At 54.0% G+C, this 24,539-nt stretch overlaps 1 protein-coding gene across 1 annotated transcript in view; it reads left to right on the top strand.

Moving 5' to 3' along the window:
* The window catches only part of RPH3A (rabphilin 3A), a 20,732-nt gene extending 4,772 nt beyond the window's left edge, over window positions 1–15,960 (top strand). The window contains 17 exon segments of the mRNA XM_087913460.1: window positions 1,460–1,589; window positions 2,002–2,088; window positions 3,138–3,294; window positions 3,801–3,894; window positions 4,123–4,250; window positions 4,961–5,116; window positions 5,504–5,598; window positions 5,601–6,102; window positions 6,316–6,395; window positions 7,079–7,153; window positions 7,296–7,405; window positions 8,032–8,158; window positions 8,516–8,572; window positions 9,329–9,480; window positions 10,110–10,191; window positions 13,017–13,113; window positions 13,573–15,960. Coding sequence (XP_087769586.1) covers window positions 1,460–1,589; window positions 2,002–2,088; window positions 3,138–3,294; window positions 3,801–3,894; window positions 4,123–4,250; window positions 4,961–5,116; window positions 5,504–5,598; window positions 5,601–6,102; window positions 6,316–6,395; window positions 7,079–7,153; window positions 7,296–7,405; window positions 8,032–8,158; window positions 8,516–8,572; window positions 9,329–9,480; window positions 10,110–10,191; window positions 13,017–13,113; window positions 13,573–13,703 — 2,260 coding nt within the window. The 3' untranslated portion in view covers window positions 13,704–15,960.
* The last annotated feature ends 8,579 nt before the right edge of the window (window positions 15,961–24,539 follow it).

The raw sequence follows: 24,539 nt of genomic DNA, 5'->3' as shown, positions 1-24,539 counted from the left end.
CCAGAGTTGTTTTAAAAAAATATGAGCCATCAGGGAGTCCCCAAGACCCGGCTGCGTTCCCGCATGACGCTGCGTGTCCCGCCTGGCCTTTGGTTTTGCCTGTGGTTGCAGGAACCGGGCCGGGCTAGTCTAGGGAAGAGAAGGACCAGGGGAGACAGGAGAGCAGCCTCCCAGTATTTGAGGGGCTACCCCACAGAGAGGAGGAAGGGGTCAAGCTATTTTCCAAGGCACCCAAAGGCCAGACAAGGAATAACGGATGGAAACTGAACAAGGAGGAGAGATTCAACCTGGAATTAAGGAGGAACTTCCTAACAATCAACCGATGGAACAGAAGTTGCCTTCAGAAGTTGTGGGAGCTTCATCCCTGGAGGCTTTCAAGAAGAGACTGGACTGCCATTTGTCAGAAATGGTGTAGTAGGGTCTCCTGCTTGGGTGGGGGGTGGGGGGTTGGACTAGATGACCTACAAGGTCCCTTCCAATTCTGTTAAACTAAATCGAAACCCGCGGTGATGGCTCATCGGCGGCAGCTTCCCCGAGAAGCCCTCGCGAAGCAGCCCACCCACTTGACGTGTGGTGGTTGCGTGCCAAATGGGGATGTGTGTGTGCTCTCCCTGGAGAAATATTGTGGCTTGCCAAAGATGGCAGGAGAAAATATTGAGATCTTGCTGCGATCAGTCAACCAGATTGGCTTTGGCACGCCGAAGCTTCGCTTTCCCTGCCAGCCCAAACAACAGACGGTGATGGGGCCTGGCTTTTGGCAACCTGAAAGAGGGGGTGCTTTATGGGCACTGGGGGGGCGGCGGCTTGTTTTTCCCCAAAGTCTGGGCTTTCCCAACTTTTCTGGATCGCTAGGGGTTGGGGCCAAAAAAACCCAGGTTTACAGGGGGGAAAAATCGACCGCAGTTGATAATAGGACCAAAACAAACCAGGACAGAGATTTGCAAGGTTCCCAGGGTTACAGGCTGGATTGTGAGATCTGGCTTGTTCAGTCCACGTTGCGCAAGGAGAAGACAGAAAGTCTCGGCAGCATCTTGTTGGGTTGGATTGGTGATTGGAGAAGCTTTGTTCTGGCTTCCCATTTGCTGTTCCCCGGGACTCTGTTCTGGCGGGGGTCTTTTTAATGGGTTCGGGTTAAATTTGAGGTCTTTTTTTAAACCTGAGTTCCTCAGGGCGAGGGCCAACAGGTGAGCAAAGCCCCAACGAAGAATAATTTAAGAGAATTAAATCCTCTTGATGATTGTGCTTTAGCAATTTAATTTTCAATGTTGCTATAGCTCAGGGGTCTCCAAACTTGGCGACTTTAAGATTTGTGGACTTCAACTCCCAGAATTCTCCAGCCAGCATAGCCTGGATTCCCAGAATTCCGGGGATTGAAGTCCACAAGCTGTACTCGTGTGTGTGTGTGTGTGTGTGTGTGTGTGTGTGTGTGTGTGTATCTCACTCGTATCGCTCGGTTTAGGCGCCTCATGACTCGTCTGGACGACATGCGCCGTAACATGGCAGGCGACGGAGTGAACCGCTGCATTTTGTGTGGAGAACAGCTGGGTCACCCAGGCTCGGCTTGTGTGGTGTGTGAAGACTGCAAAAAGGTGAGGGTGTGTGTGTGTGTCAGTGTCCCACAGGCTTTCTTGCGCCCCTGCACGGGGGGGTCTTCTTTCAGTCTTCTGCTTCCCTGTAGCATTCCTCTCTTTCCTCTCTCTTGCTCTCTCTCTCTCTCTCCCTCTTTCTCCGTCTCTCTCCCCTTTGCAAAATCCCTTTCTTTCTGCCTTTCCTCTGCCTTTGTTAAAGCTCTTTTTAAAATTAATCTTCTTCTTAATTAAGTCTCTTAATTAAGTGAACTGAAGGGGAGGCGGGTCTCTGCGCAAAGCCAGGAGGGGCGGCATCTTGGCTGCAGACATGACGGATGAAACGCTGCCCTGGCAACCAGCCCCTTTGAACCCGGAGCCTTCTGCACTGCCGCCCAGGACAGGCGCCATCCTTGCCCGCTTCTCTTCCTCGCAGAACATGTGCACCAAATGCGGCATCCAGACCACCAACAACCGGCCCCACCCCGTCTGGCTGTGCAAGATCTGCACCGAGCAGAGAGAGGTGGGCCCTGGAGACGCCCCTCGCCCCTCCGGGGTCGCCCCTGAAGCCCCTGGGGAACGCTGGGGAGGTGTCCCCTTGGGGGCTCAACGCTAGAGCGGAGCTGTGGGGAGGGCCGGTCCTTTCCTGCAGCAGGCGCCCCTTTCCAAGCTGAAGGCCGCCCTTCCGCGATGGGGGTCTGGAGGAGGGGAAAATTCCTCCACCGGGGTTCATAGCAGAGCGTTCAGCAGAATGGGATAGGATAGGATAGAGAATATAATGCAATACAATACAATACAATGCAATAGAAGAAAGAATAGAATAGAATTAGAATAGAATTAGAATAGAGTAGAATTAGAATAGAATAAGAATAGAATAAAATAGAAGAAAGAATAGAATAGAGAATAGAATACAATAGTATACAATACAATACAATAGAAGAAAGAATAGAATAGAATTAGAATAGAATTAGAATAGAGTAGAATTAGAATAGAATAAGAATAGAATAAAATAGAAGAAAGAATAGAATAGAGAATAGAATACAATAGCATACAATACAATACAATACAATAGAAGAAAGAATAGAATAGAATTAGAATAGAGTAAAATAGAAGAAAGAATAGAATAGAAGAAAGAATAGAATAGAATAGAATAGAATAGAATAGAGGATAGAATACAATGCAATAGAAGAAACAATAAAATAGAATAGAATTAGAATTAGAATAGAATAAGAATTAGAATGGAATTCTTGATTGGCCAAGTGTGATGGGAAGCACGAGGAATTTGTCTTTGGTGCAGAAGCTCTCAGTGTACAGAAAAGATAGAAGAAAGGAAGCTTAGCAAGTTAACCCTTTGGATTGCTGTTATAGTTGTAATTGCTTGTATATATTTTATTGCATTTGGATAGCAACATAGGCGGCGTCTGAATTTAATAAGCAAAATCGAATGCAGCCCCGGGATCCAGAGGGTTGTTAAAAGTCCCGGGAGCCCCAGGAGGATGGTTCCCCTTCCGCCCCCTTGACTGGATCCCTTTAATCTGGACCCCTCCCTCTCCTCCCCTCGCCACTCTCCAGGTATGGAAGCGCTCCGGGGCCTGGTTCTTCAAGGGTCTGCCCAAGCAGATGCTCCCCCCGCCTATGCCCATTGCCAAGAAGCCCCCGCCAGCCGCCAGCAGACCTGCCCCCCCCACGCAGGAGCCAGCAGCACCGTATTCCCACCAGCAGAGCCCCGGTGAGCCCTAAAGGTTTGGCCCCCGACTTCGGAGGGGTTGCAGGGAGGCAGGAGGGCGGGCCCAAACTCATCCCAGGATGGCAGTGTTGGAAGGGACCCGGGAGGCTGCCTAGTCCACTCCCCGCTCAAGGCAGGAGATCCTATACCACTTTAGGCAAACCTCTCTTCTTAAAAGCCTCCGTTGTTGGAGCCCCCACAACTTCTGAAGTTGAAGCTCTTCCCCGCCCCCCGGCCAGGAAATTCCTTCTTCGTTCTAGGTTGAGCTGCACCCAAAGAAGGAAAACAGTATTTAGAAAAGGGTTTATTTTTCCCGGGAGGGTCGCTGGGTGGGCACGGGGCCAGTTTGCCTTTCGAATGTAGGCACTGAAGGAGATGCACCGCTTCCTCCCGGCTATTTTGGGGGGGGGGGTGTCACTTTTTAGCTGTCAAGAGAGTTTGCACTGAGAGGCAGAAGACTTAAGACAGCAGCCCGAAGCCAACCAGCCTTGTGTCAAACCTCCGAGAAGACTTTGCCGGTGAAACGGGCCTCCGATTTGTCAGGACGAGCCAAACGAAGCCAACAACCCAACAAGATTTTGAGCCCCCCCACTCAGGAGGCTGGCAAACAGATCCTGCCCTGCAACCTTGACCAAAGAAAATAGGGGGAATTTTTTTTGGGGGGGGAGGGGCTGTGCCCAGGTGCCAGAGAGGCCTTTGGAGGCAAGTTTCAGCATCCCATAATAATCAAGCTTGCAGAAGGGCTCAGAGGGCAGCCTCCGTCCTCTTCCTCTGTCCTGTAGCACCTTTTCAGGGCCTTTGCAGGAGCAGTTGATCAATTGACAAATAAAGGAAAACGAAGCCAATAATTATCCATCCTTTTTTCTGCCTGGGTGACCTGAAATCTCCTTTTTTTTCTCGCCAACGAGACCCGGCCACAGCTGCTCCTGCTGCTGCTCCTACCCAGCAAGGCCCGTACGGTAAGGCACGGGGGCCCTTCGCCTGTCAAGTGAGGTTTCATTTGGCGGGGAGGCTGGCTTTGGGGTGGGGGTGTCCCAGGCTGACAACCCCCGCCCCCCGCAAAGGATTCTGCGGCTTCCGCGGCTTCTGCTCTGGCCCCGCCTGGCCTTGGGTGCCCCCCCGCCCTCCCCACCCCAAAGCTGCGGTTGTCAGCTGCTCATCCGGAACGGCTCATTCTGAGTGATTGGGCCATTATTAAAATCTGAATTACTCTGTCAATTGCCTGGAATTGCCAAACCCGCCGGGAACGCCAGGCCGGGCTGGCTGATTGACGCGGTCTGAACACTCATTAGCTGGCTCCTCAGAACAGCTGATCCAGGCAGCCAAAGGGGGGGGAGGGGTGCAGGAGGGGGGGGGTGGAAAGAGAGAGAGAGAGAGAGAGAGCTCAGCTCCTATTTTCTTGGGGAAAAATAGAATAAAATCCCTTTTTTCCCCATCCCAGACAGGCAGGGAGGACGAATGAAAACCAAAATGCCTTGCAAAGCACTTCGCTTCCTTTCCTCTTTGCTGCTGGGGGGGAAGATCATGGAGGGGGGGAGGAAGAGGGTGCAAGGAAGGGGGGGGATTCCCAACTGCCCCCAAACCCCATTTATTCAAGGGAGCGACTGCAGAAAACAACAGGAGCTTTCTGGTTGTCTCATTTCTCTCCCCCCTCCCCAAATATAAACAGGAGCTGAACCAGCAGCCCCCAATCGGGGAAATTACCCCCCACTTCATCGAAAACCTTCCGAGGCCAGGATGGCACCGAGTGGCAGCGAATACCCCAGAGCGGCCCGGCCGAGCCAGGATTCCCCAGCTGAGAATGAAGTCGCTCGGAGCCCCGGAGGTGAGGGGGAGCCGAGGAAGGCGGGGTGTGTGTGAGTGTGTGTGTGTGTGTGTGTGTGTGTGTGTGAGGAGCCGTGCAGGGGGCTTGTGTTTGGCAACCTTGGCAGCTTTAAGAGGGTGGGCTTCCATCTCCCAGAATTCCCCAGCCAGCTTTGCTTTGTGAAGTCCACAAGTCTTAAAGTAGCCAAGGTTGAATTTCCTCCTCTGTGTGTGTGTGTGTGTGTACACCTGGCAACCCCCGCCATGAATGAGTGCCTCTGAGCATGTTTCAACTGCCTGCCTTCTCCACCCTCATCCTGGTGGACCTGCCCCCAGCAGATTCCACCAGATCTCTGTAGCTGGATCCCTTCTGTTCCCTTTCCTCCGTCTTCTTTTCTCCGCTGCTTAGGGATCAAGCGAGCCCACGCGGGCCCAACTGCCGGCACCAGAGACCCCGCTGCGCTTCCCCACCAGAGCCCCTCTGCCCAGGGGGCAGGACCAGGTCCAGTAGGGTGGCTGCGTCAGGCCGGGGACCCCCACCCACCCGCCCAGCCGGGCCTCTGTGTAAAAGGGGTGGAGGGCTGGGCGCTGAGATTCAGCCGCCATCCCACCACCCTTCTTACCTCATGAGGTCAGAGCGGAGCTTAGGCCGAGCTCCCGGGCTGATCTTCCACCTGGGCCCATCGCAGACAGTTGGACCTGATTGTGTCCGTGTCTGTTTCCAGAGAAAACGTTGGCTTTTCCCTCCCGCCATTCTCGGCTGCTCTCTTTCCTTTTGCAGGAGCGTCCTCCATGGCTCTCTCCCACGCAGAGCCCCCCGCCTCTCTTCCTGCTGTGCCACCCAGGGAGGAGAGTGGGCGGGCCCGGTACCCCGCGGTGGGGCAGAGAGGCAGGCGGCTCCCTACGGCCAGGCCGTGGCTCAGCCTGCTGCCCCTGCGGCCCCCCGGCCCCCTCCTCCGGACGATGACGAGGAAGAGGAAGCCAACAGCTACGACTCCGACGAGACGAGTAGGTGGTTCCGGTGTCAGGGCTCCGGGAGTGACGCCCGTTTAAATCACGAGTCCCTAGCCGGGTTTTCAAAGCTTAAAGAAGATTTATTGGGAGTGAAGAGGCCGGCCCTGCCTGGGTGCAGCCGACTCCGAGACACACCGTTCATTTCCCCCCCTTGGCCCTGGTCTTCCCCCACCCGGACCCATTCCCCCTCCGCTCCTGTCCCAACAGCCACCCTGGGGTCCTTGGACTTCAGCCTCCTCTACGACCAGGAGAAAAGCTCCTTGCAATGCACCATCATCAAGGCCAAGGTAGGCCTCTTCCTTTTCCCCCATCAGGGACAGGTGGGCTTTAAGACAGGTGGGTCAAACTGGCGGCAGGGGAGCAGGTAAAGGGATATTTTTTTTTCTTTATATAAAGCCTTAGTAAGGCCACACCTAGAGTCCGGTGTCCAGTTTGGGTCACCGCACTATAAAAACAGATGTGGAGACCCTAGAAAAAGTGCAGAGAAGAGCAACCAGGAGGATGAGGGGAGTAAAACATACGACGGACGGTTGCAGGAACTGGGCCTGGCTGGTCTGGTGAAGAGAAGGACCAGGGGAGACAGGAGAGCATCTTCCAATATTTGAGGGGCTGCTCCAGAGAGGAGGAGGAGGGTCAAGCTATCCTCCAAGGCACCTTTGAAGGCCAGACAAGGAATAATGGATGGAAACTGACCAAGGAGAGATTCAACCTGGAAATAAGGAGTTATTTTCTGACAGGGAGAACAATCAACCCATGGAACAAAAGTTGCCCTCGGAGGTTGTGGGAGCTTCATCACCTGAGACTTTCAGGAAGAGGCTGGACTGCCCTTTGTCAGAAATGGTGTAGTAGGGTCCCCTGCTCGGGGTTGGACTAGATGACCTACAAGGTCCCTTCCAGCTCTGTTAACCTGCAATTCTCTCCGCCCGGTTTCCTCCTCTCGTTGACCTCTGCGGGGTCTTTCTTCTCTCAGGGCTTGAAGCCAATGGATTCCAACGGACTGGCGGATCCCTACGTCAAGCTGCACCTGCTGCCGGGGGCCAGTAAGGTAAGCGGGGGAGGGGAGGATCTGGAGGCCCAGCGTGGCTCAGTCCTGTCTCTGAGGTGGGACCTTCTGGAGTCAGGAGAGAGAGAGAGAGAGAGAGAGACCCATGGGCCCCTTCCTCCCCCCTCCCCCCACCCTCTTCCAGTCCAACAAACTCAGGACCAAGACGCTGAGGAACACCCGGAACCCCGTGTGGAATGAGACCCTGGTCTACCACGGCATCACGGATGAGGATATGCAGCGGAAGACCTTAAGGCAAGAGGTCCCCACCGGGAGGCCCCAAGCGGTGGGCCAGAGACGCTTTTCCTGCCTTTGAGATGGGGGCAGACGGGGTCTTCCACTCCCAGAATCCCCCAGGAGGCAGGAAGAACACGGGGCGCTTTGTCGTCGGCTGGTCCTCGGCTTACAATTAGCATTCATCCAGCATTCGAAGTCACAAGGGCACTGAAAGAAGGGGCCCGGGGCCCTTTTCCATCCTTGCCACCCGGGGTCACGGGATCAAAATCCAGACCTCGTCCTTACGACGGCCGCTCTTTCCTAAGGCCACGCGGTCCTCCCTTTTCGCGGCCTTTTGACAAGCGAAATCAAGGGGCGGGCCCAGTTCCCTTAACCTTGCCAACTCCACAAAGGGCCCTGATTTCACTGAACAACTGTGGCCAGGAAGGTCATAAAAGGGGGACAACGTCCGCTGAGCAAACGTCTCGCCAAACAACCGAAATCTGGGCTCCGTTGTGGTCGTAAGTCAAGGGCTGCCTGCGTTTGACGGAAGGCGCCGGGCTTCCCGTGTTCGCACACCGATTTGGGGCAGGCTGGCAGGCGGGAGGGGGGGGCCCTTTTCCCTCGAGGGACCCGGCTGACCTGGGCGGCTCTTTCCTGCTCAGGATCTCCGTGTGTGACGAGGACAAGTTCGGCCACAACGAGTTCATCGGGGAGACGAGGGTGGCGCTCAAGAAGCTGAAGGTCAACCAGAAGAAGAACTTCAACATCTGCCTGGAAAGAGTCGTCCCGGTGGGCCTCGCCCGCTCTGGCTGGCGGCTGGGTTGCTGGGGGGGGGGGGCGGGGGTCTCCCCTCGTCCAAGGGTCACGCCAGGAGGAGGCAGAGGGAGGAGGGTGTCAGCGGCAGGTTCACCTCTCGGAAAAGGTGGCTTGCTGGTTTATGTCACAAACTGGGATGGCTGCTTATAAGCCGGGAGGAAGCCCGGCCAACAAAGAGGAAGGAAAACCCAGTAGAACCCGCTGAAGACCAAAGGCTGGACTGGTGCCCTGATAAACCTCTGGACCCCAGTTCCCTTGGGAGCGGGAAAGCGCAGAGTTTGGGGAGGGTCTCTCTGGGCACTGATGCCGCTTCTCCTCCGCTCCTCCCAGATGAAGCGGGCAGGGACCACGGGCTCCTCGCGGGGAATGGCCTTGTACGAAGACGAGGTGAGACGTGGTTTGGCTTCCCGGCAGAACCCCAGGCGCAGAGATTGGCCGCCTGCCGTTTGTTTGCGCCGTGCGCCGCCTTGTGGCCCCGTGGAGCCTCCGCCGCCTGCCAGGGTTTCTCCTCCCTCCGAATGGCGCTTCTGGATCCCTTTCATGTCGAGGGTCTTCCGTTAAGGGGCTCCTCCAAGGGATGAGCCCCCCCCCACCCCCGCCCCAGCACTGGGGGGGTGGGTGGGAGAGAGGACGGTCTCTCTGGAGCTGCTGAGCAGGGAGATGAGGATGAGGATGAACAAGAGGAGGAGGAGGAAGAAGAAGAGGAGGAGGGGGGAGGAGAAGAGGAGGAGGGGGAGGAGGAGGAGGAAGAGGAAGGGGCGAGAGGAGGAGGAGGTAGAAGAGGAGGAAGAGGGGGAGGAGGGGGAGCAGGAGAGGAGGAGGAAGAGGAAGGGGGGAGGAGGAGGAAGAAGACGAGGAGGGGAGCAGGGGAGGAGGGGAGGAGGAAGAGGAAGGGGCGAGAGGAGGAGGAGGAGGAGGAAGAAGAAGAGAAGGAAGAGGAAGAGGGGGAGAGGAGGAGGAGGAGGAGACGTCCACCCGCTCGTGTCCGATGCTCGGCGATTCTCTGGGCCAGGCGCTCTCTCTCTGCCCCTTCTGCCCCTGCACGGATCCTTGGAGTTGTTCTGTGCCCCGGGTGGGGTCAGCTTCGAGGGTGGGGGAGCAGGGAGAGAGACCCACACGTGCCCCCTTTTCTCTTCCCCGCAGATGGACCAAGGCCGAGAGGTGGAAGAACGCGGGAAGATCCTGGTCTCTCTCATGTACAACACCCAGAAAGGGGGCCTGGTGGTCGGCGTGGTGCGCTGCGTCCACTTAGCCGCCATGGACGCCAACGGCTACTCAGACCCCTTCGTCAAAATGTAGGTCCGCCTCTCAGAGGGCCCCTTTGTGGGGAGCCGGGCAAAGCCTCGGCTGAGCAGGCTTTTTGGGGGCATGGGGGTCCAGGGGTTGCAGAGTTGGGGGCCAATCCCATTCCTGCCCCGGTGGGCCAGCCAAGGTGACGCAAAGGGGGAAAGAAAGACACGGACCCTTCCCACGTTCTGCTCCCACGGGACCCGTAGGCCTCCATCCCTGGGTTGGCACAATCGGTTGGCACCAACATTGGCACGGCCACCGTTTATTCCGCAGGCCTTTTCCTCGGAGGCCTCACACCTCTTTCCCCTTGGGCTGCAGCCCCCCTGCCCCCCCACACAAAACCACCCACCCCAGTTCACCCACAATTTATTTTGAGGGTGGGTTTTTTTGCACCCCCTTGAAACGTCCCAAGGAGGAATTTCCTGACGGTGCAAACGATGAACCCGTGGAACGGAAGTTGCTTCCAGGCATCGTGGCTGCTCAGGAAGAGATTGGACAGCCACTTGTCTGAAGCGGTGTAGGCTCTCCTGCTTGGGCAGGGGGGGTTGGACTAAATGACCTCCAAGGTCCCTTCCAACTCTTCTGTTACTCTGCCTCTCTGCTGATGAGTTTCCCCCCTTTTTCCCTTCCGCAGTTGCTTAAAACCCGACATGGGCAAGAAAGCCAAGCAAAAGACGCAGATTAAGAAGAAGACCCTGAACCCCGAATTCAACGAGGTGAGGCAGAGTTTCTGCTGTGTTCCCCCACCCCCGCCACACCCCGACCCCGAAGTTTTTCCTGGTCACGACGTCCCCATCGGCCTCTTTGCCTTTTTCTGTTTGCCACCTGGCTTGGCTGCTTTGGGCAGGTGGTGGGTGCACGGTTTAAAAATATATATTTTAACAAATAATGTGTCACTCTTTTTTAAAAAAAGCACTTGGATGCCAAAAGAAAGAAAGAAATGAGAGCGAGAAAGACAGAGAGAAAGAAGGAAGGAAGGAAGGAAGGAAGGAAGGAAGGAAGGAAGGAAGGAAGGAAGGAAGGAAGGAAGGAAGGAAGGGAAGGGGGAAGGAAGGAAAGGAAGGGGGAAGGAAGGAAAGGAAGGAAAGGAAGGAAGGAAGAAAGGAAGGAAGGAAGGAAGGAAAGGAAAGGAAGGGGGAAGGAAGGAAGGAAGGAAGGAAGGAAGGAAAGGAAAGGAAAGGAAAGGAAGGGGGAAGGAAGGAAAGAAGGAAAGGAAGGGAAGGGGGAAGGAAGGGGGAAGGAAGGAAGGAAGGAAGGAAGGAAGGGAAGGGGAAGGAAGGAAAGGAAGGAAGGAAGAAAGGAAGGAAGGAAGGAAGGAAAGGAAAGGAAGGGGGAAGGAAGGAAGGAAGGAAGGAAGGAAGGAAAGGAAAGGAAAGGAAAGGAAGGGGGAAGGAAGGAAAGAAGGAAAGGAAGGAAGGGGGAAGGAAGGAAAGGAAGGAGGAAGGAAGGAAGGAAGGAAGGGAGGGAGGGGGGAGGGAGGGAGGAAGGAAGGAAGGAAGGAGGAAAGGAAGGGAAGGGGGAAGGAAGGAAAGGAAGGAGGAAGGAAGGAAGGAAGGAAGGAAGGGGGAAGGAAGGAAGGAAGGGAGGGAGGGAGGGAGGGAGGGAGGGAGGAAGGAAGGAAGGAAGGGAGGAAAGGAAGGAAGGGGGAAGGAAGGAAGGAAAGAAGGAAAGGAAGGAAGGGGGAAGGAAGGAAAGGAAGGAGGAAGGAAGGAAGGAAGGAAGGAAGGGGGAAGGAAGGAAGGGAGGGGAGGGAGGGAGGGAGGGAGGAAGGAAGGAAGGAAGGGAGGAAAGGAAGGAAGGGGGAAGGAAGGAAGGAAAGAAGGAAAGGAAGGGAAGGAAGGAAGGAAAGAAAGGAAGGAAGGAAGGAAAGGAAGGGGGGAAGGAAGGAAGGAAGGAAGGAAGGAAGGAAGGAAAGGAAAGGAAAGGAAAGGAAGGGGGAAGGAAGGAAAGAAGGAAAGGAAGGGAAGGGGGAAGGAAGGAAAGGAAGGGGGAAGGAAGGAAGGAAGGAAGGGAGGGGGGAGGGAGGGAGGAAGGAAGGAAGGAAGGGAGGAAAGGAAGGAAGGGGGAAGGAAGGAAGGAAAGAAGGAAAGGAAGGGAAGGGGGAAGGAAGGAAAGGAAGGAGGAAGGAAGGAAGGAAGGAAGGAAGGAAGGAAGGGGGAAGGAAGGAAGGAAGGAAGGGAGGGAGGGAGGGAGGGAGGAAGGAAGGAAGGAAGGGAGGAAAGGAAGGAAGGGGGGAAGGAAGGAAGGAAAGAAGGAAAGGAAGGGAAGGAAGGAAGGAAAGAAAGGAGGAAGGAAGGAAGGAAGGAAGGAAGGAAGGAAAGGAAAGGAAAGGAAGGGGGGAAGGAAGGAAAGAAGGAAAGGAAGGGAAGGGGGAAGGAAGGAAAGGAAGGAGGAAGGAAGGAAGGAAGGAAGGGAGGGAGGGGGGAGGGAGGGAGGAAGGAAGGAAGGAAGGGAGGAAAGGAAGGGAAGGGGGAAGGAAGGAAAGGAAGGAGGAAGGAAGGAAGGAAGGAAGGAAGGGGGAAGGAAGGAAGGAAGGGAGGGAGGGAGGAGGGAGGAGGAAGGAAGGAAGGAAGGAAGGAGGAAAGGAAGGAAGGGGGAAGGAAGGAAGGAAAGAAGGAAAGGAAGGGAAGGGGGAAGGAAGGAAAGGAAGGAGGAAGGAAGGAAGGAAGGAAGGAAGGGGAAGGAAGGGAGGGAGGGAGGGAGGGAGGGAGGGAGGGAGGGAGGAAGGAAGGAAGGGAGGAAAGGAAGGAAGGGGGAAGGAAGGAAGGAAAGAAGGAAAGGAAGGGAAGGAAGGAAGGAAAGAAAGGAGGAAGGAAGGAAGGAAAGGAAGGGGGGAAGGAAGGAAGGAAGGAAGGAAGGAAGGAAGGAAGGAAGGAAGGAAGGAAGGAAGGAAAGGAAAGGAAAGGAAAGGAAGGGGGAAGGAAGGAAAGAAGGAAAGGAAGGGAAGGGGAAGGAAGGAAAGGAAGGGGGAAGGAAGGAAGGAAGGAAGGAAGGGAGGGGGAGGGAGGGAGGAAGGAAGGAAGGAAGGGAGCAAAAGGAAGGAAGGGGGAAGGAAGGAAGGAAAGAAGGAAAGGAAGGGAAGGGGGAAGGAAGGAAAGGAAGGAGGAAGGAAGGAAGGAAGGAAGGAAGGAAGGGGGAAGGAAGGAAGGAAGGAAGGAAGGAAGGAAGGAAGGAAGGAAGGAAGGGAGGGAGGGAGGGAGGGAGGGAGGAAGGAAGGGAGGAAAGGAAGGAAGGGGGAAGGAAGGAAGGAAAGAAGGAAAGGAAGGGAAGGAAGGAAGGAAAGAAAGGAGGAAGGAAGGAAGGAAGGAAGGAAGGAAGGAAGGAAGGAAGGAAGGAAGGAAGGAAAGGAAAGGAAAGGAAGGGGGGAAGGAAGGAAAGAAGGAAAGGAAGGGAAGGGGGAAGGAAGGAAAGGAAGGAGGAAGGAAGGAAGGAAGGAAGGGAGGGAGGGAGGGAGGGAGGGAGGGAGGGAGGAAGGGAAGCTGGTAGCAAATCCGGCTGTTGATCCGCTCCTGCCTCTTGGTCCCTCTCTCTCTTGGGATAGGAATTTTTCTACGATATTAAGCACAGCGACCTGGCCAAGAAGTCCCTGGATATCTCGGTCTGGGATTACGACATTGGGAAGTCCAACGATTACATTGGTGAGTGGCTGCCGGGAGCGGGGTGGGGTCTCCTGCCTTCTTTCCAGGGGGCTTCTCGGAAGGAGGCTGGTCTTGCAGGGAGGATGGTGAAAGGACACCCTTAAACCTGGAAGACCTGTGGGCTCCGAGCTCCCGGAATTCCCCAGCCAGCATGGATTCTGGCAGTTGAAGTCCCCAAGTCTGCAAGGTTGGCCTCTCCTGGTCTCGAATTAGAACCGTGGAATGTCGCTTCCCAGAAAACCGGGAGAATTCTGGGGTCTTGAATAAGCCGCTGCAGTCGGAGACCCTCTCTTCAAGGCCTTGCCTCAAAGTGGGGGGAGGGTCTTCAGTGGCCCCCTTCACTGAAGGCAGGGAAGGCCTGGGAAGGGGCCTGCTGGGGCCGGCCCCGAGGTGACCCCGTCCAGGGGTGGGGGGTGGTGGCCCCCAACTCTCTCTCCCTCCCTCTCTCTCCCGCTGCAGGTGGTTGCCAGCTGGGCATCACAGCCAAGGGCGAGCGCTTGAAACACTGGTACGAGTGCCTCAAGAACAAGGATAAGAAGATCGAACGCTGGCATGCCCTCCAGAACGAGCACCACGTGGCCAGCGATTAGGGGGCTGTGCCCCTCTGCCCCCCCGCCTCCAGCCCTCCACCTCCTCTTCCAGCCCTGCCACGGCCCCCTCCCTCTGGCTCTTGGGAAACCCACGGCAGGGGCCCCTCCCTCCCTCCCTCCCCTCTCCCGGCCCAGGTCTTCTCACCGGCTGCTGCCTCCCTGCTTGGTTCGGGCGTCTCAGGGCCTCCCCAAGGGGCTCCGAGGGTTTCCAGCAGTAGCAGTTGCGTTGAGCCCCCTCAGTTTGGCTCAGCTCCTCGGTGGCTAAATTATCTGCCCTTCCGATGCCCTCTGGATCTCCCCTCCCCCTTTGGCCAAAGAGACTTGTGCTCCCAAAGGTTCTTGAAACACCCACCTTCCTTCCTTCCTTCTTTCCCTTCCCTTCTTCCTTCCTTTCTTTCCTTCCCTTCCTTCCTTCCCTCCCTCCTTCCCTTCCCCTGCGTCCGTCCGTCCTTCCTTCCTTCCTTCCTTCTTTCCCCCTTCCCTTCCCCTTCCTTCCTTTCTTTCTTTCTTTCTTTCTTTCTTTCTTTCTTTCTTTCTTTCTTTCTTTCTTTCTTTCTTTCTTTCTTTCCTTCCTTCCTTCCTTCCTCCCTTCCTTCCTTCCTTCCTTCCTTCCCTTCCCCTTCCTTTCTTTCCCTCCCTTCCTTCCTTCCTCCCTCCTTCCCTTTCCTTCCTTCCTTCTTTCCTTCCTTCCTTCCTTCCTCCCTCCTTCCCTTTCCTTCCTTCCTTCTTTCCTTCCTTCCTTCCTTCCTCCCTCCCTCCTGACATGCAATAGTCCCCCTTTCCCCCCACCGCTGTTCCTCCTGATGTTCCCTGGCTGCTTGGAGGGTGGAGGCAGCAGCTCAGGAGAGGAGAGAAGCCCAGGGCAGCCGGCAGCCCCAGCCCTGTGCCTGTGCTCAGAGAAGGGAGGGGTCCAGGCCGTCCCAGCTTTGCCTTATGGGGCTGGAGCCCTGCGGGCGTCCCAGGCCTGCCTTCCCTGCGTTTGGGCCCCCCTCCCTCCCCTCCGGAGGGGCTCCTTCAAGACGGAAAGCAGATCCGCCGGCAGGCCCTCCTTTGCCTCTCGCCTTGAAAGCAGTGCCGGCTCATCTGAAAGCACCTTACACACAGCTTACCCGCCCACGTCTGTCCTGGAGGGCCGAGCATTCACTGCATGGAGGCCTCTCCTCTGACATTCCTCAGCGTTCACGCTTCCCAACCTTTGCCCAGGTTGGAGGGATTGGCGGCTTGAGAAGAAAGCCAGTGGCAACCGGCAGGCTCCCCACCGACCGCTGGGCCCAGCACCGGGCCTGTCACCAGGCAGGGGCGCCAAAGGAATGGCGCCGGGAGGGACCTGGCATTTTTCTTGGTAGAAAGCCTCCGATATGGGGGGGGGGATTGCCTGCTTCCTCCCCCCACAGGCCTCCCAAAGCTGGTGGCCGGTTCACAAGAGCTTCCACCTCAGCCAGAAAGGACGGTTCGGTCACAGCGCACGGGCGACACCCAGTTGGGGCCACAAATGCCATTTTTAAGACGCGCCCCCCGAGTCGCTTTTCTTCTCTCTCGCTCGGACTTTGCATCGCTTTGTCTTGGATCCCTCGCCGAATTTCAGGGAGCGGATAGGATTCTGGCGAAGAAGCGTCTGATCGTAAGATGGGAGCGCCTCCCTCCTTGGCAGCGGCCGCCTCCCGGCCTCAAAACCCGGGACGATTCTGCTTCCCAGCCTTCCCGAAGGAGGGTCACTGGTTCAGGGTGGACCATGTGGGACTAATGGCTGCTCCCCTGCCCTGCCCTCCCCAAAGCCCCTCGGTTTTCTCAAAAAAAAACACCTTTTTTCAATGCTGTTTTGTATGTACAGTATGGAAGTCCCTGTTAGCAGAGAACTAGAGCAACACCTGTCGTCCTTTCCGATTGATTGGAAGACCCCCCTTCCCTTCAGCCAACGATTGGTGGACATTTGCAATGAAGACGTCCTTCCCTCCCTCCCTCCCTCCTTCCTTCTCTTTGTAATTGAAGCATGCACTTAGAGACCCCCCCAAAGGCCCCCTCCTCCCTCCCACCCAACCACCACCATCACCCCCGCCGCCTTTTCTCTCTTCACAGTTGCATTCAGTGGGTAAGCATGCAATGGCTTCACCAAGACACACAAACATTGACAACTTCTCTCACCGAGGACAGAGGGATCTGCCTGGTTTCCCGCCGCATGTTCTTGTAACCCTCCCGCCCGACTCCCCACCAAGCCGCCCTTCTCACGCCCGACGTAATAAAGAGAACCGTAGGAGAAGCTGGCTGGTGTGTCTCCTGCTTTCTATGCGTTCCCCCTTCCTCGCCTCCGGTTGAGCTAAAGGAGAAGGGATTGACCCCGGCCAAGGCCATGGCGTCCCTTTTCCTTCGGATTTGACTATGAGGTTCTGTGCAGCTCGTGGGGGTGTCCGAAATGGATCGCTTTTCAATGCTGTTGGTTGAGGGAGAGTCTTCCTCCTCGGCCTTTGCTTTTTCTTAGTCTGCATCAGGTAAGAGAGAGTTGTTACCTTTCCTTCGTTTACTGGGTAAAGCCAGAGGCTCTGCGGTTTGCCTGTGAGCAAAACACCCACTGAAATCTTTTGACCGTCCAGTGATCTGACCGTCTCCCAGAAGGACGATTGTTCTGAAACGGCGTCCTGTCATTGAAAGGGGAGCACAGAACGGGGGTCCCCCAAGAGTCGAGTCCGAGAGAGCTCACAGCAAACCATCCTGCTTTGGCTCAGAAAGAGTGTCCCGAAAAAAGGGTTCTGCAGAAGTCAAAAGAACCCCAAAGGGTCCTTTGGAAGAAAGAAAGAAAGAAAGAAAGAAAGAAAGAAAGAAAGAAAGAAAGAAAGAAAGAAAGAAAGAAAGAAAGAAAGAAAGAAAGAAAGAAAGAAAGAAAGAAAGAAAGAGCGACTTGTTCCTTTTTCTCAGAATGGACAGCAGGTGGCAGTCGCAGCCCAGCAATGCCAAGACTGGACCCAACACTTGGGGGCATATAGAGGGGAGGAAAAGGGATCTTTTTATTTCATTTTCCTTTGGCAAAAGAATTCTGGGAGTTGAAGTCCCCCCATCATGCACAATATAATCTTTCTTTTGTGAATTCTTTGTTTGACCACCAAGCAGGGTAGTTTTGTCGATGGCAAAATAGACGAGTCGCAGTAAATTGCTCAGCCTACTTCGGAGAATCAATATATATATATATATATATATACACTATATATATATGTATACATATAAAACATAGTTCTATTAGAGGATTGGTATGCAGCACAAACAGAAACATAAATTATGACCAGCAGGGAGTGCAGCTTTCCACCGGCTTTGTAAATCTGGAGCTCTGCTATCGACAGCATCTGCATTTTTATAAGCCAAGGTGGTGCAGCCAAAGACGAATGTCATGTATAACTGGAAAAGTGGGGAGGAGGCTGAGACTTTGGGGCCACCATGCCTTGAATATGGATCGTGCTTTATGCTGATTTTATTGAAACGATGCCCAGCAGGCGGAGCTCCCCTGACAGAAACCGCCTGGTTTTCAGACCCGACTATCTTTTATGCATGGATACTCCGTGTTTTCCTCCAGGCCGCCGATCGATTGGAACCCAGCTCTCCCCTCTTTCATTCCGGATCCCTTCGCTGCTAGAGGTGGGGGTGGACAAAGGCCAGTCCTGGCTCTGCAGTATTTGTGCGTTCATTGAGAAGCGAACTTACAAAAAAAAAACTTCTCCCCCAACCCCCGAAGCCTGAACCCCTGCAAAACCTTTCTTGGATGGACAGTTTATTTATTTATTTATTTATTTTAAAAACTCCACAAAGGAAGGTAAAAATAACAGCTTATTTAACATTGCTCCGCTTGTAAGGAAGATTTTAGCAGCCCTTGGGGGCAAACGATTAGCATGGTGTCCGCAGGAAAGGAGCGGTCAAAAAAGTCAGTATGGCTGCTGTGACAAACCCCCCTTCCTTCTTTTCCTTGTGCGACGCCCATAAAGAAAAGTGCAGCTTCGATTACACAGCTGCTCTAATGACCTATTTGACCTCCTGAAAAATAGATTTCTGGTGTCTGCAGTAGGGTAAAAATCTATGAGGCGCCCTTATGCAAACAGCAGGGTGTAGGCTCGCTCAATAGAATAACTCGGGTGCCAGAGAGGTGTGTGTGGGGGTTACACTCTCCTTGAGATGCTGCGTTTCTAGATTCAGGCATTTTTCCCGAGACTTCCTCCTGCCCCACAGAGCCCCGTAGAGTTTCAAATCACGTACATAAAGTTGAATGGAACCTTCAGCACCCTTTTATGTAAGGGAAGAAAAAAGAGAATTTATAACGCTCTGCCAATGGCTACATAAACGTCCGGCCTCAGTCCATTAAACTCTGCGATACCTTGTGAATTTAGTTCTAATTCCTTCTTGGAATCCTGTGTAAATGGAGGAAGAGGACGATTTGATTTTAGCGATTTGTCCCCTGACCGTGGCTCAACTTTCAAAACAGAAGATATTTTTTTAACAAGCAAAATAATAATAATAATAACAACATTTAGCTCCCTTTCATCAGCCTCAGAGAAGAAACAGATTGGGGGGGGGTCTCCCCGTGAATCCATCATTCTTTAATATTTCTATTCACAGCCCATCCGTCCTCATAACTGATGCCGTCAGGTCCCTGATTAACTTTGCTTATCTCTTAATTAGGTGGAGCGTCGCCTGTCTCGTGCTTAAGAAGTAATTGTCTGATTAATGCGTCCGTATTTGCATTTTCATTAAGAGCCCCAAATAACTTTGGTGGCAATTAGCTGCCACGTGATGCGCAGATCGGAAGGAACTCCAGAATGACAAGTTTTAAACTCATTAAGTAATAACCGGCAATATCGATCGGTGATAATGGGGCATGGCTGTTAAATATCAGAAGGGGAAGCCACTCGGTAGGCTTGGGAAGGTTCAGAAAGTGGGACCAGAATAACAGAATGATAAAGTTGGAAGGGTCCTTGGAGGTCTTCTAGTCCAACCCCTTGCTCAAGCAGGAAACCCTCTGCCATTCTGGACAAATGGCTGTTCAATCTCTTCTTTAAAAGTGATGGGAGCACCCACAATTTCTGGGCGGGGGGGGGGGATTGCTTTTCTCTCTTTGATTAGTTTCATCCACTGCTTTTTGTCCTGCCCTCAGGTGCTTTGGGGAATAGGTTGGCCCCACCCCTCTTCTCTGGGGCAGCCCCTCAAATACCGGAAGACTGCTGTCATTTCACCCCCGGTCCTTGTTTTCATTAAACTAGACATGACCCAATCCCTGCCAAAGTTCTTCCTATGTTTTAGCCTCCGGCACCCGAATTGGCTGTGCTGAATCCTCCCCCTTCCTTTATCCTGGGATCTTCTGAACCACCAGGACTGGATCCCAGAAGAAGTCCACCTGTTTCCAAAGTAAGACTGATAAATAATGCCCAGATCCATAATTTCCTTGTCAAGCAAGGCTCTTGATGAATTAGCTTTGCTTCGGGTGGCTGGTACATTGCTGGTGAAAATAGTTTTGTTTTCACGCCACGGAGAAGATCTGCATCCATCGATTTTTTATTCTTGTATGGATCAGAATCTGCTCTGTCTGAGCCTCTCCTTGTTTGTTTGTCTGTCTGTTTTTTCTGAAAAGCCCAGGAAACCTTTCCGGACTTCATCCGAATCTTTCCACTTGCTTCCCTCAATCTTTAGCAACAACCCCGCTGCAGCCTGCTGAGATTTTAAAAGCCGCACCCGGGCTCAGCCCGTCCTCAGAGTTTGGTGAAGGCAATGAAAACAAGAAGCAAAGGAAATTCCCCCCCGCAAAAAAAGAAAAAGCCCTTTGTGCCCCTCTTATTTTCTTGCAGCTAGAAAATGCTGCAGTCGTGTCAAGCGAGGGCCAGAGAAAATGGGAGCATTTAGCCAGAAAGCAGCTCAGCTCCTGCTTGGCCACTTTCCGTAATTGCAGGCTGAGTGCCGCAAGTATTTCTTCTCTGCTGCTCCAAGATTTTTCCTCCCCCCCATCCAAAGGAAAGAGGCTTTGCTTGCAGCAGATGGGCAGCTCAGAATATGGCGGTGTGGGCGGTCAGAGCCAGAACCCCCCCCGCCCCCAACAGGGGAAGCTGCAGGCAGGGAGACACAGCCAAGATGTGTGCAATGTTTCTGCTGATGTCCCCAAAACTGTTTTGCGACCACAAAGGATTTCGGGCAGGCCTCGCAGGCAAAGGGGGCGATGGAAGACCCCAAACCCACTCAGCCGGACGCTGGAGATAAACACCACGGCGTGGCCATTTGTACAACATCAAATCTCTCCCTGAGTTTGACTTTTCCTTGGAATTTTGCCTTCTCCCATCGATCTCGGATGCCCAGGAAGTTGGTGTTGGTGGCTGGAAAAAGGTGCACGGTCCTCAGGGGGAGTTAGCAGCCAGCCCTGCCCTGCCAGTCTTCAAAAGGCCAGTTTTGCTGTTGAGCCAGTTCTGCACAAGGCCTTGAGAGGTGGGGGGGACAAGAAGAACGCTTACCTGTCCACGAGGGTGTCTCCTGTTCACCTTGCAGGGGGAGGTTCAGCACCACGGACAGCCTCCAAGGCTGGGCTTGATCCAAGCGGCTAAGATGCTGTCCTAGCAACTGGCAGCCAGCAGGGTTGGCTGGTTCTTGAGGTGGTTGCAATTCTTAAGATTTCTGGTGGGTCAGGTTGTCAATCTTCTGCCAGATGAGCTGGTTACTCCTGAATCTATCGGTCTAGCAAGAGGTCAGCTCAGATGCCAATCAAGTCTCGCTTTTCCCCTGTAAAAGTACTGCTCCTGGGTGTTTCTCGGTCTACTTATTTTGGGAGTCAGGGCAAACACAGTATCAGTGTTTGATCCGTGTCCTAAAGTCACCTGTTTTCTAAAATAGTACAGATTAAGCCCCAGATTTCACCTGAATTTTGGCTCCTTCGAACACAGGCGAATCTTTGTTCCTATTTTACAAGTTTGAGGTCGTGAGGAAGCAGTCTGGCCCCGGAGGTGTGCTCCTACTTCCAAGTTCTGCATTTTGAGGGATGCTTCTCCTTGGGGGCTCAGCTGAATTCATCTCCTGGCAGGGGGGAAATTGCTGGTTGTTACAACTCCAACTGGGGGCTCCCGGTAACTAAGTTATGCCGTGTCCTGGCTCTCCAATACGGTCTCCTTCTCCACCCAATAGAAATGGCCAGAAGAAGAGCTCTGATGGCCAATTACCTCATTAAACGGCTCCCCATCTCTTCTCGGGCCTAACCACCGCGATCCGTATTGATCTGTCGGGTACGGAGTCAAACAAGCATGGAAGGAAGGCAGGATTTGCCGCAGGTCAACCACAGCAGTTCTCATCTCTGGCAGAAAGAAATTAATTGATTCTCTCAGCCAACAGTTGGAGCGCTAATATATCAAGGAGAGTCTGGACAGATAGCCCCCGGGGGAAGGATGCAGCCGGGCCTCTCATCCTTGGCAGCTGTTCAGGGGGAACCTGGAGCTGCCATCCTGCCTCCCAACCTAAACACGTTCCCTTGAATCAGAGTAGGGCACCTTCCTGTCAGCATCACCCTGCAAAATCCTTCCCGCTACCCCTAAGCAAGGCCCGTCTGCTGCCGCGGCTCTCTGGGTCAGTATGCAGGAGTGGGGGTGGGGGCATTGAGCAGGGGGTGGTGCCCTGCCAGCATAGCTGGCACTGCCGGTGTTCTCTGGGCCACGGAGGTCTCCGGGACTCTTCTGCTGGAGGGTGCTCAGGCCACAGCACCTCACTGTGGCCCAAGAGCTGCCCGTCCTGGCAGGAGGAATGGCAGGGAGACAGAAGGGGGTCTTGCCCAGCAGGAAACCTCTGACCGGTCAGGACCGCCCAGCCAAACACCCCAGAAGGGAGTAATTGCAGTTGGGGAGCTCTGGGGGTGGATAACAAGATTTTCGTCGGCCAAGGCCTCCCTCCTTCTGCCAGGCCCGGGGCTCTGGTCTTCTCTTCGCTAAGGACACCATCGATTTGCAAAGTGAACAATTGTCCGATGAAACAGGAAAGAGACGGGAAGAAAATGCCAGCTCAGAAGTTTTGCATTGCTTCTGTCTCTCCCTCTCCCTCCCCCCCCCTGTCTCCCTCCCTCCCTCCCTCCCCTTCTTCTCCTTCTCCCTCCCCCTCTCATTTAAAGCATCTTTCATAGATTCTGAATAGCTTTTCAATTACCTTAAGGGACTCCACACCAATTTATTGTGTGATTTTGAAGTTCAAAAGGTCAGAAAGGTGAACGAATATATGCGTCCCAGAATAACGTTGCAAGATCCAGTTGGCCCTTGGGACCAGAAGTTTTCCTGCAGAGCCAGCTTGGATCTTGCAATCAGAAAGACAAATCTGTGCTTCAGAAAATCCAAGGGATCAGCTCAGCTGCCTTTAGCCGGAGCGGAGAAGTCATTGTTTTTCATCCAAAGCTGACACCTGGCCTAAGCTGATCCCGATTGTGGCCACCCAACCTTAAAGGGCTTTAGAGGGGATTGGCCTAATTAAGGGGGGGAGTCCAGGCTAGCTGTGATTACCTCTTGTGACGGCTGGACTTTCGTCCCTCTGGAATGCCAGATGTTGGAGGAGAGGAAGATAAGATGTCCCTGTTGTGCTTGTTGAGAGTCGTCCCAGGAGAAGCAAGACAAAGCTTTGAGCTGAGGTCTCCCCAAAATGTTTGGGCTAGCGGAATGTCGCCCCCAAAAGCCAAGGACAGGTCCTCAATGGGCGAAGGGCTATTTGTAAGGCTGCCCTCCCAAGCAGAATCCCTCAAGGGATCCAGGGTTGATCCTGAGAGGGCCTCCCAAGAGCTGAGCAGTCTTCAGGTTGAGCAGGTGGGACAATATTTGTCCGGGATTCTTCCCCTGCCACTTGGGGCTTCCGTCTGGCGTCGTGTTGGGCAGTTCAACCGGGTTATGGCCGCCCTTGTCCAGCCCCTCTTGGGGGGGGGCTGCTGCTTGCCGGGATTGTAATTGCAGGAGCCAAATGGGGTTGGTGCTCAGACCCGCCAGTCCCTAAGGAAGAAGATTTGGTGTTCAGCTGCCACTAAAATGGTTGCAGAGTGGGCAGCTGGGTCTCTCTTTAGGGCAGGGGTCTCCAACCTTGGCAACTTTAAAACTTGTGGACTTCAACTCCCAACTCTGCTTATCCCAGACTTTGGGGCAGAAAGCTGCAAGCGAACTGTTGGAAGAGAAGAGAAAGAAAGGCCCACGGACTGGACTCGTTTCCCCTTTAATCTTTTAATCTCCTTGCTCCTGGCATTAAACTGCAAGGTTCTTTTTTGCCTTTATCCCCGCCCCCCGCCCCCCACTACTAAAACAATAGGAGTTAATGCGGGAGAAAACAGCCATTATCTAATAATTCTGTGGCTCTGAAATCTTCTTACGGGGCTTAGCAACAGGAAGGAAGGACAAGCAACAAAACAGGCTGGAGGGCATTGTAGTAACAACAGGAGGGAGGTTTTACAGATGAAGGGTGTGTGACCTGGGAGGCTTGGTTAAGTTTGGCAGGGCGTGGGGAAAACGGCTCACTCTGGCTAAAGAGCTGGACCGACTTTCTGCGTCCAGGCGAACCTTGGCCAGCCTGCCTCTCCCTGTCTCGCTAGGAGAGAGAGGTGGGAGGGAGGCACCCCAGGCGTGGTTGGCACAAGAGGAGGGTGCCAACTTGTGGAATGTGCTGGTCACAAAGGAGTTTGGGAGTAAATTCCCAAGTCTACAGGGCTGAGGGGTGGATGCTTTGGCGAGGCCCTTTCTCCTAGCCCCGATTCATCCTTCCTTCCTTCCTTCCTTCCTTCCTTCCTTCCTTCCTTCCTTCCTTCCTTCCTTCCTTCCTTCCTCAGCTTTCTTGCTTAGGTCAGCCTTGTGGCTCTCCATCTTCCTGCTGCCCTCCTTTCATCCATTCCCACTTTTCATTCTCTTTCTAACCCAAGTCTTTCCCTCCAGCCCTCTTTGAAGGTCACCGCTCTTTCCCTCCGCAACCTTTTCTGAGTGAAAAACGCCCCCACCCCCTGGAGAAAACTGACGTGTGTGTGGCAAGAAGTATCAGCCCAGAAGACAAAAGGCCACAGACCCACATTTAGAGTTCGTGACAATAGCGCTGTTCGGCCAGTTGCTCATGAAACATCTGGCTTGCTTTCCTCAAAGAGCCGATCGATTCATTAAGTCTAATTTGTAGAACCTTAAGGTCTCTGTCCTTCTTCACAGCATACAAGGTGCAGAATTCGGGCTTGTAACGAAGGGGAGCTGAGCTCCTGGAAGCATTTTCCCAAAATAAACCTTCTCGGTGGGACGTTCTCCAGGTCAGGGGTCTCCAACCTTGGCAACTTTAAACCTGGAAGACTTCCACTCCCAGAATTCTGGGAGTGGAAGTCCTCCAGGCTTAAATGGAATGGAATGGAATGGAATGGAATAGAATAGAATAGAATAGAATAGAATAGAATAGAATAGAATAGAATAGAATAGAATAGAATAGCTTTGTTGTCATTGCATTCCACGAACACAAGGAGATTTGAAAGCTGCTCCAGCACAGTGGCCCCAAGCACCACACCGCAAGTTGCCAAGGTTGGAGACGGCTGCTCCAGAGGTTCTGGGGTCTCCCCCTCAGTGTGTCTCTGTTCCCGACCGGCATGGACCTCCCGAGCTCACCTCTCGGCTCTCTCTCATCCTCGTCTGCGCCTCTCCTTTTGCGAGCCTTCCTCCTCCCCCCCTTCTCTTCCCCCATCTCTCCGAGCCTCCTGCACCAGACCAGCTCTGTGCCTTCCTTTCCCCCGCTGGCTGAAAGCCCTGGGCAAGGGGAAAGGCGTCGGGTTGCCTCTCGAGGCTTTTGCTCCGCGGGCTGCTTTTCCCAGCCTCTCCTCCCCCCCACCGGAACCCCCCCACCCCCGCTGCA

Source organism: Pseudonaja textilis, chromosome 15 (assembly GCF_049901715.1).
Source record: "Pseudonaja textilis isolate UNSWEBS1 chromosome 15, rPseTex1.2, whole genome shotgun sequence".
In the NCBI taxonomy this organism is placed as follows: domain Eukaryota; kingdom Metazoa; phylum Chordata; class Lepidosauria; order Squamata; family Elapidae; genus Pseudonaja; species Pseudonaja textilis.
Note: the sequence above shows the minus strand (reverse complement) of the source record. Positions and strands in the feature narration are given on the sequence as shown.